This window comes from Lupinus angustifolius, chromosome LG10 (assembly GCF_001865875.1).
Source record: "Lupinus angustifolius cultivar Tanjil chromosome LG10, LupAngTanjil_v1.0, whole genome shotgun sequence".
In the NCBI taxonomy this organism is placed as follows: Eukaryota; Viridiplantae; Streptophyta; class Magnoliopsida; order Fabales; family Fabaceae; genus Lupinus; species Lupinus angustifolius.
This window is the reverse complement of record NC_032018.1, coordinates 2,233,683-2,247,712: the sequence shown is the minus strand read 5'-3', so window position 1 is coordinate 2,247,712 and position 14,030 is coordinate 2,233,683. Positions and strand designations below refer to the sequence as shown.

The window sequence follows — 14,030 nt, the reverse complement described above, 5'->3', positions numbered from 1 at the left end:
TTCTAGAGATTGTGACATTTTCATTATTCATATAACACATCTAATAAATTATGCGTTTAGTTTCACAAAAAAAAACCTTATTTTAATTTATTAAACAGTCTATTAAAAAGTATCCAATTATTATCCATATAAAGTTTATTGATATAAAAGGATGGAATGATTATGCGCTAAAAGGTCCACGAAAGAAATGATTCACTAAAACAATGACAAAGAGAAAATGACATGGGATTTTAGAGCGACATTTCCTTTCCACAATAATCACTTTTAACATATGACCAAAAAAGAGCACTTTTAAGACTTGCGATAAGTTTCCAAATTCATGCAAAAATGACGTGCATGGATGGGAAAAAACCTTGTACATTTATTTAGTTTGGCACCATTTATATTTATCATGATCATAGTCAGAAACACAAATACATGAAATCAGTTAACTAATAAACACGTATCTCCCTAATACAAATTACAAAATGCTCAAAATAAAAGCAAATACATTTTTAATTGAGAGAGGTTGTTTAGTACATGGTAGCCATAATTATCCAAAGATTAACAAGTTTTGAGTGGCTTCCCACATAAGCAATCATTATAGACAAACGACGAAGCTTCGAGGTGATCAAAAGGTGAACCTATTGGAATTTGGCCACAAAGATGGTTGTGACTCAAATCCAAGTGTCCAATATAAGAAGCAGATGAAACAGATTTTGGTATAGGCCCCTTCAAGTTATTATAAGACAAATCCAAAGCAGTAAAATAAGATCTTGCCCCGAATGCGTTTGGTATATTACCCTCTAAGGCATTGCGACTTAAATTTAAGTCACTAATTCCTGAACTAAGAAGAGTGATTGGAATTTGTCCTGAAATTTTATTCAAATCTAAACTTAACGTTGTAAGAACAGCCATCTTACCTATCGATTTCGGAATAGACCCAGATATTTGATTTCGAGATAGATCTAGATCGGCCAAACGATAAATACGAGAAATTGAGGCTGGAATTGTTCCACTCAACCTATTACCACTTAGCAAAGCTCGACTTAACATTCTAAGTCGGCCTATGCTGCGTGGAATAGGCCCAGAGATGAAGTTATTACGGATGTCCAAGTGCATCAAGCTTTTTATGTTGGTTATTGATAGTGGGATTTTGCCGGAGATCAGATTGTCGGCAACATTGAGCACTGTCAACCGGTGGAGCTTGCCGATTTCCGGCGGGATCGTGCCGGAGATTTTGTTTCCAACGAGGTCGAGGATTCGGAGGAAAGGTAAATCGGAGATGCAGCGCGGGATCTCGCCGGAGATTCCTTTCCAGTCGGAGATGGTGACGCTGGAGAGGCGAGTAAGCTTACATATCGCCGGCGAAATGTAACCGGTCATGTAACCTGTGCGGTGAGCATTATTGGAAATCGGCTTTTCCGACTCGCCGCGGAGGTTGATATCGGCGACGCGGCGAGTCTCCTGGTCGCAACTGACGCCGTACCAGTTGTGGCAGCAGTCGGCGCCGGTCCATGTGTTGAATATGCCGAGGTATGAATCGTTGAGAGCTGCCTTGATAGCTAGCAGCGCCGCCCTATCAGACGGTGGACATGACAGCACGGAGGAGGTTAGGGAGAGAAATAAGACTGCTACTGTTGTTAATTGTATAAAGCAACCGCCACCCATGGTGGTTGTTAAGTTTATTTGCACTCTCCGATTTTGTGAAATATAGTCTCTCTGTGAGAAGATATGAAGCTGCATGATATATATATATATATAGGGACTATGAATGATGACAACGTGATTTATACTGTTGATTAAGCTGTCTCACTAATAATGAATACACTAGTTCCTAACTGGGGAAGTTTTGGATTATTAATCAATTTCTCTTTTTCCTACTTCCTTCGAAATTGTCCCTGCTGGTCATTTTAACTAATTAGAAATAAATGTTGTAAACTAATAAGGATAAATATTAGAAATAATTTATTCAAAAAACATTATTTGGTGATAAAACAACATATGAATATGTACCAAAAGAAAACAACATATGAATGGGTTAGATGAATAAGATAATGAATGTTTGCATTATTAGGTGAATGAAATAGTGCATGTCATGTTTGATTTCCCCTAATGAAGGATTAAGTTTGAGTCTGTATTGAAAAAATCTTCATTATAATGTGATAGTGATTTGTGAATTGTTTAAAGAACACCACCCAATCTAGTATCCTATAATTTCATATTCAAATTCTCTCTAATATCATAGGGTGTATGATACATGACATAAATAAAGTTTTAAGAGTTTAGAATTAAAATTATTTTTAAATAAAATAATTTTAGAAATTATCAAATTCTGTTTACCTAAACAATATATTACCTCATAAAAATTATATCTAAAATTTAACCATATGAGAAGTAATATGGAATGTATTTATACTACATATAATAAGCAAGCAGACATTGTGAGATTTATTTCCAAAGAAAATAGTGTGAGTGCAATAAAAGAAAATATTTTTCATTTATAATATGATTAGTCTGAAACAGAGTTTGGAACATGGAACAGCAGATCCTTGTCCGGAGTGTAATATATACAACAGAGATGGAGAGTTTAAGGATGCACATGGTAGTGGCGACAGGTCCAGTGCCAGAACTCTACATAATTAAGCTGTCTATCTTGTCTGACACCTTGTATTAGGACCTTCAATTATTTCTAATTAATCATATTTACCTAATCACTCGATTTTAGGCACAAAGAGATTTATCAATCACATCTGCACATTCTAATTTATTTAACTTCATGATTTAGGTCTCTTTCTTTTCTCTAATTTGCTATTTTATGTTTGTTTTCCCCATTGATTATGACTACTAATTTAATCGACACTTTTTTACTGTGTTGAATTTGATGGCACCTGTATGTAGGTTATATATATATGAAGGGATCTATGTCTATCTCATATTGAGGATGGAAAGTGAATAAATATATGAGGCTTCCTTCTTCATTTCTTCCTATATATATATTCCCAATGGTTTGAAGGCAATAATGAATAATTTGCATAAATTGTTGCTTGTGCATATGTACGTTTTCAATTATTGTAGCTCCTTTGTTTTGCATGAAAGCAGAGCAGCGAGTGAATGCAGAAAATTTTGTCCCATCATATTTTATGCTTCCTTTATGGGAAGGAGTGAATTTTGAAGTCATTAAAAATTTACCACACTTCAGCTGAAAATAATTGTTTTTCTTGATTTTTAAAGAAAATATTATAATATTACAAGCTTGACCTTATTTAACATTTCTCTTTGTTTGATATTAACTTTAATGACAACAACAAAATAAGTTGAGATAGTGAAAGCTTTTATATGTGCAAGTGTGGAAACAAAATAATACCCATACAAATATAACATATCATAAAAAAGACCACCAAAATCCTTTAAATGATGTCTTGTAATAATGATGGGATAGATTAAGGAATAAAGTGGTTTAATTATGTTAATTGTTTGTTTCTACCAAGATTTCACACAAGACCTGCCACTTTGGGTTATTTTAGAAACCCTCAAATTTGTATATGAATTGACTGAACCAATAAGACAATAACTCATATGATCCTGCCATTTCTTAAGGTCAGGTGACAGCCAATAAAGCATGTGTATACATGTGCAAAATAATCTTCATTCAGATGCATGGTTGGTCATGGAATCCAGGGACTCACTCTCTCTGTCATGGGTAAATAACAAACATGCCATTCTTATACTGATAAAACTTTAGCAAAACTGAACAGGTAGAAGAATATCTATATATCATAATAGTAAAGATTTATACACAGTCAGTATATTATCTATTATTTATTTATATATTTTTTTTGAAGAATCAATAATAATTAGATATGAATGTCAGATGATACAGTAACAATGTATAAAACTCAAACGCTATTAATACATTTGTTATCTTATATATATATATATAATCTTATATGTAAAAGAAATGTACCAACAAAAAACTCCTAATGGATTATTTGTAAGTTAAATTTTGGATAAGAATAGAAGAAAACATAAATAATAAGATGATTTTAAAGTCATAAAGTGTATATGTGAGATGATTTTAAGGGTTTTCGTTTTTCTTTCTTTCTTTCTAAAATCTGACACACTAGTATTATACAAAGTGTTATAAAATGCTCGTTTGCATAGTTGAAAAACTATTTTAATTTGGTGATAATATTAATGTTTATAAGTCACATCCTTCAAAGCATATATTTAGTTTTCCAAACATTATCATAGCCATAGGAATATTGGTCAGAAAAACATTATTTAATTTATCAAAACTCATTATATATAAGCATGAAATCTAACTAACAAGAACCCGAGATCTCTTTTAAACCTTATAAGTTCCACAATGATCATCACTCTTACTAAAATAGGAATCATAATAAGGTCCTCATTGTAGGAATCCAATTGCAACGCTAAATATCATCTTATTATTTCCAAATCAACTTATTATGTCTTGATAATGATGAAAGAAATCCAAGATAATATCTGACACATTTTAAATTTAGATCAACATATTAAATATTAACCCTTGCTCAATTTTGACTTAATTACACCATATATGTCATTTTAATTTTAAAAGTTACACTCACCCTATATCTCTTACTTAAACAAGAAAGATCGATGTAAACTATAAGTCAGATTTCATGGGAGATTAATATAGTTCCCTTTATAACGATAATTTTACTGATATGGCTTCAAGTGTTAATATGATTAATGGAATCCTCTATGGGTATTCTCCTATTTAGAGGTGCGAAATATAAGTGTCACACAATATTTTTTTGGTGAATAAGTGTCACACAATATAAAAGCATGCAATTAATTTTTGGGACTTATTAGAAGACATTTTTAATCGAATTAGCAAAGTGCGAATAAGGAATAAGAGAAAATAATAAATTCCGCATATAAATTACACCCTCCATCCCAATATCTTAGTAAAAAATTGCAACTTTTTTGTCCTGGATCAAGGTAAAACTAATAAATTAAAAACTTTGAAAATTGTGCATTGCATCTATGATTGAGTAACTATGGAAAAATAATATCTGATCAATCCATAGTAAAGAGAAGAAATAAAATTTGGTGGAGCATTTGGAGGTAGTATATGTAATACTTTATTAGAGGGAATATATGTATTGACTGTAATGATATGTAAAATTATGCAATATTTATTAAGAAAGAATATATGCACCATATAAATTTTATATATTATCATTTCATTATTTATCATTAATTTTTTCAAAAAAAAAATCTAAATACATTGTGAATAATGTAGTGAGTATATATTAATCTTTACACTGACGAGATACATTCATATTTATTTTATTATTGTTGATTTTCAGTTTTATGGGGATATTGTGACAAATAAAGTATAAAGTAATACATTATAATCATGATCACCAAAAAAAATTAAAAATATATGACTTATAATAAACCACAAATGAAATATTGAAAGAGAAAAAGATGTATATACCAATAGTGTAAGAGTTTTTTACACTGTTACTTCGTTATCTTCCATTCATTTTCAATTATGTTTGATTTTTCACAAAAAGTAATTCAAATAAAAGGTGAATGATGCACTAGTTATACATAATTTTTTATACTATCAGTGCATCAATATTAAACTCTTTTTGAAATATGGTGTATAGAAAGAAAAAATCATTAATACATGCTATTGGTCTATTATTACTTGTATTAGGCGCCACAAAACTGATGAGGATCACCTGACATATTACATTTCCTGTTACAAGTCAATTGTATATTAATAATGAATAAAATAAAAATTTAAAAACAAAAAATAATAAAATGAATCAGTCTAATTGACTTAGGACATAAAGTAAGACAACATTTAAGATAAGTGATCTTCTTCCCCGGCAAACATGTCATGCAACAAGGACCTATCATCTGTTTTATCTTCATTCCCCGCTATCTAATTACTACATGAACGACCTTTCACTTGCTTATAATTTAATTTACATTAATGATAGATAATTTGATTTGCTTGGATATATAATATCCCGACAAGAAAGAGATATATGTGGAAGAAATTTAGGCCTATTTATAAAAATTTACACTATTTATAGGCCGACATTGCATAATTTTAGGAGGAAAAAATTCCTGAAATCTTCCGGAGTAATAATTGATTAATTGTTGCAGATTTTATGGGAGTTAACCAAAATCATCCAAGACTATTTTATTTGATTACTGGATGGTTGCATTTAGGAACCTCAAAGTCAAAATGACTATTCAAGCAAGAAACTGCGATTTGTTTAAATCCCACCTTTTAATCGGGATTTTTATATTAATACTTTTGTATATTGCAGCTGTGCAATCTTGGCATATATTCCTCGCTGAAAAGGTAACATATATTCATAATTTACCCACTTTAAATTAAATAGTATTAATGGATAATGTATGAGGTGGGAAAAGACCGCACGAGGAAATGGACTTAAGAATTTAATATTTATTTATTATTAGGGTAAAGTTGTTTACATCATTTATTATTTGTTTATTTATATTACTTTTGTTTAATAGTAAATAATAGTTAACATTTTATCACCAAATTTAGAAAATATGACTTATAATAAATAACAAACGAAGTTGTGTTGTACTTTCTACGTACAATTAAAATCGACTAGCCCTAAAAGGGCAAACAAATGAAGTTGTGGAAACCTTTCAAAAAACACCTAAACTCCATAATTTGGATATATGCACCCACTTTGTGGATAATTGATATGGCCTCATGGACTGAAACACAATTTAGGCCTTATTGTACTATGGGTCTAGGCAAATTTTGTAGCTTAGCTCAATCAATTATTGTTCAAAGAAAGTGATGCATTTTATTCAAAACAAAATTGGTATTTCTTACAAGAAACAAACAATTTTTTTATTAAAAAGTTTAGGGGATTTACCAAAGAATGAACCTAAATAAAATAAAATAAGTTCAAGAGAAAGGGCTGAGGAAAATTTTCCCATTATAAGAGTTGCCATGCTACAAGTTTCAGTAAGGTTTTCTATGAAGCAATATGAAATCTCTTACTTTATGCTATTAAAGATTATGCCCATAAAATTGACATGAAGTCCAAGGAAATATTTGAGAGACATTTACTGCATCAATTTTTAGGAAATACCTAAAATCCTCTCACATGTGATGAATTTATCTTTAAAATAGCTCATCCTTTGAGATACTAATTCCCTATACTATTGGTTTTAATCTTTTATTCATGCCCCATATAGTTTATAACAAGGTAGCTCACTACATAGTCATTATGTTTAGACTAAAATAGTTTGTTAGACATTCTCAAGTACAACATTTTTTCAAGTCCAATTCCCACGCACAAAAGAAATCACAACTTTTGCTATCAAAAGTTGTTCACACGTTAGACTCTGAACATTCCTTGTACTTCATGTTTATTTTATGTTAAAAAATATCATAGTTGTACCTATTACTGAAAATAAATGTTTTTACAAAGTCGAAAAATCATATGGTTGATTAGCTAGTTTGGCCATAAACACTTTGATTACAACATCATCCTATTTAATCATAATTCTCTTGAATTAGAGTTCAATCACAAATTCAACCAAGTAATAACAAGTATTAAATCTATGTACTGACAGTGTAAAGATATATACATAATTAGTGTATCTTTTATCGTTCATTTGTATTACTTTTTTTAAAGTCAATATATAATGATTGCAAATGAACGAGAGATGATACAGTGACAGTGTAAAAAACTCTTACATTATCATTATATACATGTTTATCTCATTATTGACTAGGATGGGTTATCAATCAGTTCACTCTATAGTTAAAATTTTAAAACATAGCTAAAATCCAGATAAAAAATCTGATTAAGAAATTAGTAAATAAATGTATGCTAACAAAGTAAAAAAATAATATTAGTAGGGATGTGCTTGTTAAGACTTAAGAATATATATATTCCTTTAATTATGTATATTTGTCTATAACGGTAAAAAGGGAAAGAATAGAATAATCTTTACTTCATCTTGGTGCCCTTTGAGTCATTTCTCCAACACAGTCGGAGCCTCCATTCATCTTCTACTATGCTTTATAAGATTCCAAGTATGCACTATTACATAATACCCATTTCAGTTGAGTGACTCATCTCAAGTAATAGAGAAATATGTGACTTTTTCCTTTATATTTTAAGGATAAAAGTGTAATATCATTTTAAATAAAAAGAATATAAATATCAATATAAATTATTTTTTCTTTACTTTTACACTGCATTTCCCTCTCCATGGAGTCTCACTCACTTCAGTTAGTGTTCCATTTTGCCAATTTGATGAGTTTCATTTTCAACTTCCTTAATTGAAAAAACATAACAAACAAATATGGGAAACACACGTACCAGCCTTCTACCATATTGTGGTGCACAACCTCAAGTAATATCACTGAATATATCATCAATTGTGTCAGAAAATTAATTAATTATTAATTTTTTAACTGTGATGGATGGTAGATGCAGTGACACAACTTGTAGGATAGAAGATTTACACTCATTCTCAAAAAGCCCACTTTCCTCTCAGTCGCCACACACATGGTTTTCTTCCAACATAGGGCAATATAGTAAAACAGAACAGGAAACATACCAAATCTGGTACTCTAAATCTATGGCTGTGTTTTAGTTTCATTCTATTTGGCTGCACAACCCCAAATAGAAAAATTAAATATTGTTTTCTCTCTCTTTCCTTTTTAAAATACTACTACTCATCATTTGCTTTCTTATTCTTTAAACAACACTCCTTAATCTCCATTATTTGAGTGAGTTGTGTTTTTTCTTTCTTAAATATGCAAATGAAACCTATTTTACTTCAAGTAAACAAGGTTTACAAATTATTGGAAATTCGTTGTATCATAATAAAAATAGAAAATTGCATTTAATAAATACAAGGCATCCATAACCTTTTATATATTCATAATTTGGTTTGTCTTTGTCCAGTTACATCTTAATTAGACCTGAATATATATAGGTTTCTTCCGTTCAAATCCAAAAACTTTCTCAATCAACAATTAAAGCTAAATACCGCATAGTAAAACTCTCATCTCTTTTTAAAAAAATAGAAGAATAAAATGGAAATAACAAGGTTGACCGATAGCAACCTAATAATAAATTAAAATAAGAGGCATTCTAAATGGAAAGAGATACATTTTTTTTGTACGGGCATCTACTTTTTGGATAAATAATTAATCTTTTTTGAATTGTATAACTACCCTTCTATAAATTAAACCATTCACTTTTTGGTCAGCTTTTTGGTCTAATAAGCCACTAGATCCACCATTATTATTTTAAGATGTTGGTTGTGCCTTGGCCCGTGAGTAGTGTAGATATAGAGAAAGAGAGAGTAAGTGATTCACTTCCAATAATAGAAAAAACTCCTTGTCCTTGCCCCTTTAGGCCTTAACCCCTACTTTCATCACTTCTATTCATAACTCTTAAGTGACAGAAAAAAATATACCAGTTATATTCCCCTCTCTTTCTTTTCAGTCATTTTCTTTTTCCTTTTCCCATTCTTGTATTGAATATTCTTTATCCTCATTCTAATGCACTCTAGCTGCATCACACTTACACAGCTTATAAGTGAATTCATACCTTTTTAGATCTGAGTAAAGGGTCAAAATTGGTTCTTTCTTCTCTGAAGGCTTGGCTTATAGAAAAAAGTGTTAAATTTCTCAGCAGATGGAGTCAAATGATTTGATCTGATAAGAAGGGTTGGTGGATAATTCTAAAAAGAATAAATTTTTGTTGTTGTTTTTCATATATCATAATAATGGAGTCAGATCTCGAGCAACAACAGCATCAGGTAAATAATTCTTCATCTGGGTTAACACGTTACAAATCAGCACCAAGTTCCTATTTTACCAACATCATTGACAAGGACTTCTATGAGCACATTTTCAATCACCCTTCAAGCCCTGAAACAGAACAAATCTTCTCACGCTTTATGAATAGTATAGGTGGTAGTGATGTTATAGAAGAAGTTTCACTCACTCAGAGTTTCTCACCAGTGAAGGAAGAGATTATTATTAACCAGAAGGTGAATGATGAACCTGTAGTATGGAAGGAGCAAAAACAGCATAGTGATATTAAAAGTAATAATTATTCCCCTGCTGCTCCTACTCATGGTTTTTATCAAAGCTCTGCAAAACCACCTTTGCCAAATCAGAACCTTAACTCAGGTAAGGATGAAACATGTTCATGTCAAAAGTTTTTGAGAGACTTCAATATTGCATACTCTAAGGAACTCTTTCATGTAGCATTAATGTTTTCAGATTTACCTAGTGGTGAAGTCTAAAAATGCCCCATAACTTAAGGTTCATACTTGATTAAGTCCCTAAATTTGTAAAATGTTTAACTTGGATATAAAATAGTTCAAATATGTAGAAATGTTAAAATTATTGACATAATTTAACAACTTTTTAATAATTATTTGTTTGTTACACAACCATAGTCCTGCAAAATAAAAACAAAAACATAATTATGTTAGACATTTTGCTTGAGCTAGTCTTGGATATATATTAGGCTTCATATTTGTTTTAAATTTTACATTATTTTTACATCATGAATAAGTTCATAGGTTTTTATTTATAATGACAATATGCAAGCTTAATTTGCAGCCCATGCTGGCATCAGAGGCATGAGAAATTTAGGAGCAGCTGGTAGTAACACTATGGAAGAAGCAAAATTTTCTATTTCAAGGAGGTTGAAGAAGCAACCAAACCCCTCATCAGGGCTAATGTCAGCAATAGCTGAAATTGAGGGCAAAGGAAATAGAGAAAACAATCCAGACAATGAAGGTTTTGCTGAAAGCAATGACAATGATTATATCACAGGTTTCTGTGTTGATCCTTGGGATGATTCTGCAATCATGCTTAATAATGTTACTTGTTTAAAAAGACACAGAGAGGATGATTCAAAACTATTTTCTAGTTTAAATGCAGCAGAGACTAAGGTATCAATCCAAAGTTATAATGTATTGTAATTAATGATGTGATTGGTCTAGTATAACCAATTTGGTGCTCTTGGTGCACACATAATGTGTCACAGTGTCATGTATTCTGATTAGTTTATTAAGTATTACTTATTAGAGACTGTTTTTCCCAGTTTTCTATGTAGCATTGGTTTGATTTGATTTGATGTATAATTTGTCACCAGAATGTTATTGACATGATTTTTCTGTCATTGATCAGAATGAAAAAGGACAAACTCATTTGGTTCATCAGTTGAGTATGCCAAATACTTCATCTGAAATGGCAGCCATTGAGAAGTTTCTGCAGTTTTCAGATTCTGTTCCATGCAAAACTCGTGCCAAGAGAGGCTGTGCCACTCACCCAAGAAGCATTGCAGAGAGGGTACATTTTATTCTAGCCAAATGTTCCCCTTTTTTCTCTCACTAGTAGTAGTACCTGTGAATTCTTCATTCTAAAGTAAAGTAGACAACCCATGTTCTCTTTCCATCACTTGATTTGGAAAGCATCAAATAATTCATAAATGCCTTTATCCAGACACATTTATACACACACGACATTTCAAGGATACAGTTTTTACATTCTTCCACAGTTTCTATATATCTATACTTAATTTGATTTTACAAGTGTTTCATAGAGTTATTAATTTATTATACTAAAGTTATGATTGGATATATAGTGTGAGTATCCAAAGTTTGTGGAAATTGCATGTTTTCAGGTTAGAAGAACTAAAATTAGTGAACGTATGAGAAAACTACAAGATCTAGTCCCAAACATGGACAAGGTAACATTTTGACTACAAAACTAGTTACACACATACACACATATTCTATTGTAGATTCAATGTGTAGTCTCAAACACCAACTTGTATATTTTTTTTCTTCCTTTGCAGCAAACAAACACAGCAGACATGTTGGATTTAGCTGTTCATTATATCAAAGACCTTCAAAAGGAAGTTCAGGTATGTTAAAAATTCCAACCCATCTCAAATATGTTATTTGTTATTATTATTATTATTATCATGAAACATTACCAATTCAGGTCACTCATTTTCTTTCCACAAATGTGTATATATAGGTTCTTTCAGAATGTCAGTCTAAGTGTACCTGTTCACAAAAGCAGGATCAATAACATGAAAGAGGGGAAGATAAGATTGGTCTAGTCTCTGTACATGTTTGTAATAATTTGGTTACTAAGCTAGAATTAATGTAGAGCAGCTTTTTTTCTCTTTATACACTTCTAAATGAGATAAATTTAGGTACCCAAAAAAGAGAAAAAAAATTATGCAGATGTAGTGTGCTAGTTCTTCAACGGTTAGGGGAGGTGGAGGAGAAAAATGGCATAAAAAACTGACTTTTCATGCCACATGAGCAAAGCATGTGTGTCCAAAATGTGTTGTTGTAAGTGTATGTCTTTATTAGAGCATTAAAAGTGGTGTAAAACTTTGTTGTACTATTTCATATATCATCATTTTGATTGGTTGAAAAAAATCATTTAGGTTAAAATTATAATTATTAAATATTTTTATGATTAATCATACTTACTTCCTAATACATAAAGTGATATAAAACTATGGGACAATAAATGTATTCTTCGAAAATATGTATGTGACTATGTGTTTTGTGTCACATTGAATGCATTAAAAACATTGGTCCCTAGTCAGAAGTGTTATTGTTGGTTAGACAATATGTGTGGTATACCATATACACTTCACCGTTTACCTCCCCATCTTTTTCTATTATCTTTCATATATTCACGTGTTTTCAATTTTTCATAAAAGCCAAATCGGTGGTTATCAATTGCATTTTTGGTATTATTATTTCATTCTAATATATGTATATGTATAAGCATATGTATATGTGGATTGTGACTCTTCTTTGCTATCAAAATGTTTGGACTTAACCATATAAAGATAACTTAATGTAAAAGACGAATTTATTAAGTGAAAAATGATTAGTCTTCATTAAATATTATATTGAGCTACCTTTTTATAACTTTTTGAATACTATCTATCACCAATGTTGGTTTGACTCTACTGATACATTAGGTGGAACTCACATGTATTTGTAAAGAGTGAGGACCTTCTAAATCCCAAAAGAGCTTAGGTATTATCTAAGGATAGAGGTTAATTTGGTGGAAGAGATTATGAGTTTTTTTAAGAGAGAAGTTAGAGCAACCGTAACGACAAACAACATATTTATTTTTATTTTGGTCTCACACATTATTTTATAATTTATTATAACTTTTCATAAAATAAGAACAACATCTATTTTTTTCTCACAATACAAATATCATTCTTATTTTTTATTTAGGTTTCCCATCAACTACTTTTTTCTCACATTATTTATCTCTCTCCTCATAAAATAAGAATGACATAGTAAAAAACATAATAAAAATGTTCTTATTCCATTAAGAACAACCCTAAAAACAATCATCTTAGGATAGATATGGCGCATCTAGAAAAGCAATGTACATGTTGGGTCAGCATATTCGTACTGGGCCAAAGGTGGTTCGTTAAGTGAAAGCAATGTCACATATGATGGTAGAGCACAAAAAGTTGCCATAAACGTTAAGTAAACATGGGGTTGTCGTGGACATTGGCGTACAATGCACCTCTTCAAGAATATTGTAACTCTTTTTCTTATGTAATTATTTTACATTATATACCACCCTAAAATATGTCATTTGACAACTGTGCCAAAAAACTTTCATTATTTTTACATTACCTTTTGAAAATTATAATTTGATTTTAGAAGTTTTACCAAAAGATTCACACACATGTCCCCTTAGCCCATATACTCAAAATTCTTTGCATGAGGAGAAGGTTTCATATTGGTTTGTCAAGCCCATTGACCCAATTCATTTCATGATCATGTTTCAATTATCAAATAGGAATTTGATTTTTAACCCCACCATTTAATTTTCACCCTTCAATTTCTTTAGCAAAAACCACAAAATGTTATTTTCATTTATCTTCTTCTCCATCACCCTTTCCCATCCATTATTCTCCTTGCCCCACTCCCCTCGAATTTTACCCCATTAA

At 30.8% G+C, this 14,030-nt stretch overlaps 2 protein-coding genes across 4 annotated transcripts; one reads left to right on the top strand and one right to left on the bottom strand.

The window, feature by feature from the left end:
• LOC109357869 (DNA-damage-repair/toleration protein DRT100-like) lies at positions 523-1,717 on the bottom strand. The gene has a single exon (XM_019601925.1). The coding sequence runs from the start codon at positions 1,648-1,650 to the stop codon at positions 544-546; it is 1,107 nt and encodes a 368-aa protein (XP_019457470.1). The 5' UTR covers positions 1,651-1,717; the 3' UTR covers positions 523-543.
• On the top strand, positions 9,343-12,236 carry LOC109358074 (transcription factor bHLH130-like). Of its 3 annotated transcripts, XM_019602147.1 has the most exons (7): positions 9,343-10,198; positions 10,637-10,872; positions 10,927-10,968; positions 11,222-11,371; positions 11,706-11,771; positions 11,880-11,948; positions 12,065-12,236. In XM_019602147.1, exons 1-7 carry the CDS (start codon positions 9,790-9,792, stop codon positions 12,116-12,118), a joined length of 1,026 nt encoding a protein of 341 aa, XP_019457692.1. In that variant the 5' UTR covers positions 9,343-9,789; the 3' UTR covers positions 12,119-12,236. The 3 variants fall into 3 exon arrangements, with proteins under 3 accessions (XP_019457692.1, XP_019457691.1, XP_019457690.1); XM_019602146.1 differs by having other exon boundaries at positions 10,637-10,968; XM_019602145.1 differs by having other exon boundaries at positions 9,344-10,198; positions 10,637-10,971; positions 11,210-11,371.

Coding starts and splice junctions, on each gene's coding strand:
- LOC109357869 (XM_019601925.1), bottom strand. CDS start 1,650: ATGGGTGGCGGTTGCTTTATACAATTAACAACAGTAGCAGTCTTATTT.
- LOC109358074 (XM_019602145.1), top strand. CDS start 9,790: ATGGAGTCAGATCTCGAGCAACAACAGCATCAGGTAAATAATTCTTCA. Junction 10,972..11,209: donor TAAATGCAGCAGAGACTAAG/GTATCAATCCAA, acceptor GTCATTGATCAG/AATGAAAAAGGACAAACTCA. Junction 11,772..11,879: donor TAGTCCCAAACATGGACAAG/GTAACATTTTGA, acceptor CTTCCTTTGCAG/CAAACAAACACAGCAGACAT.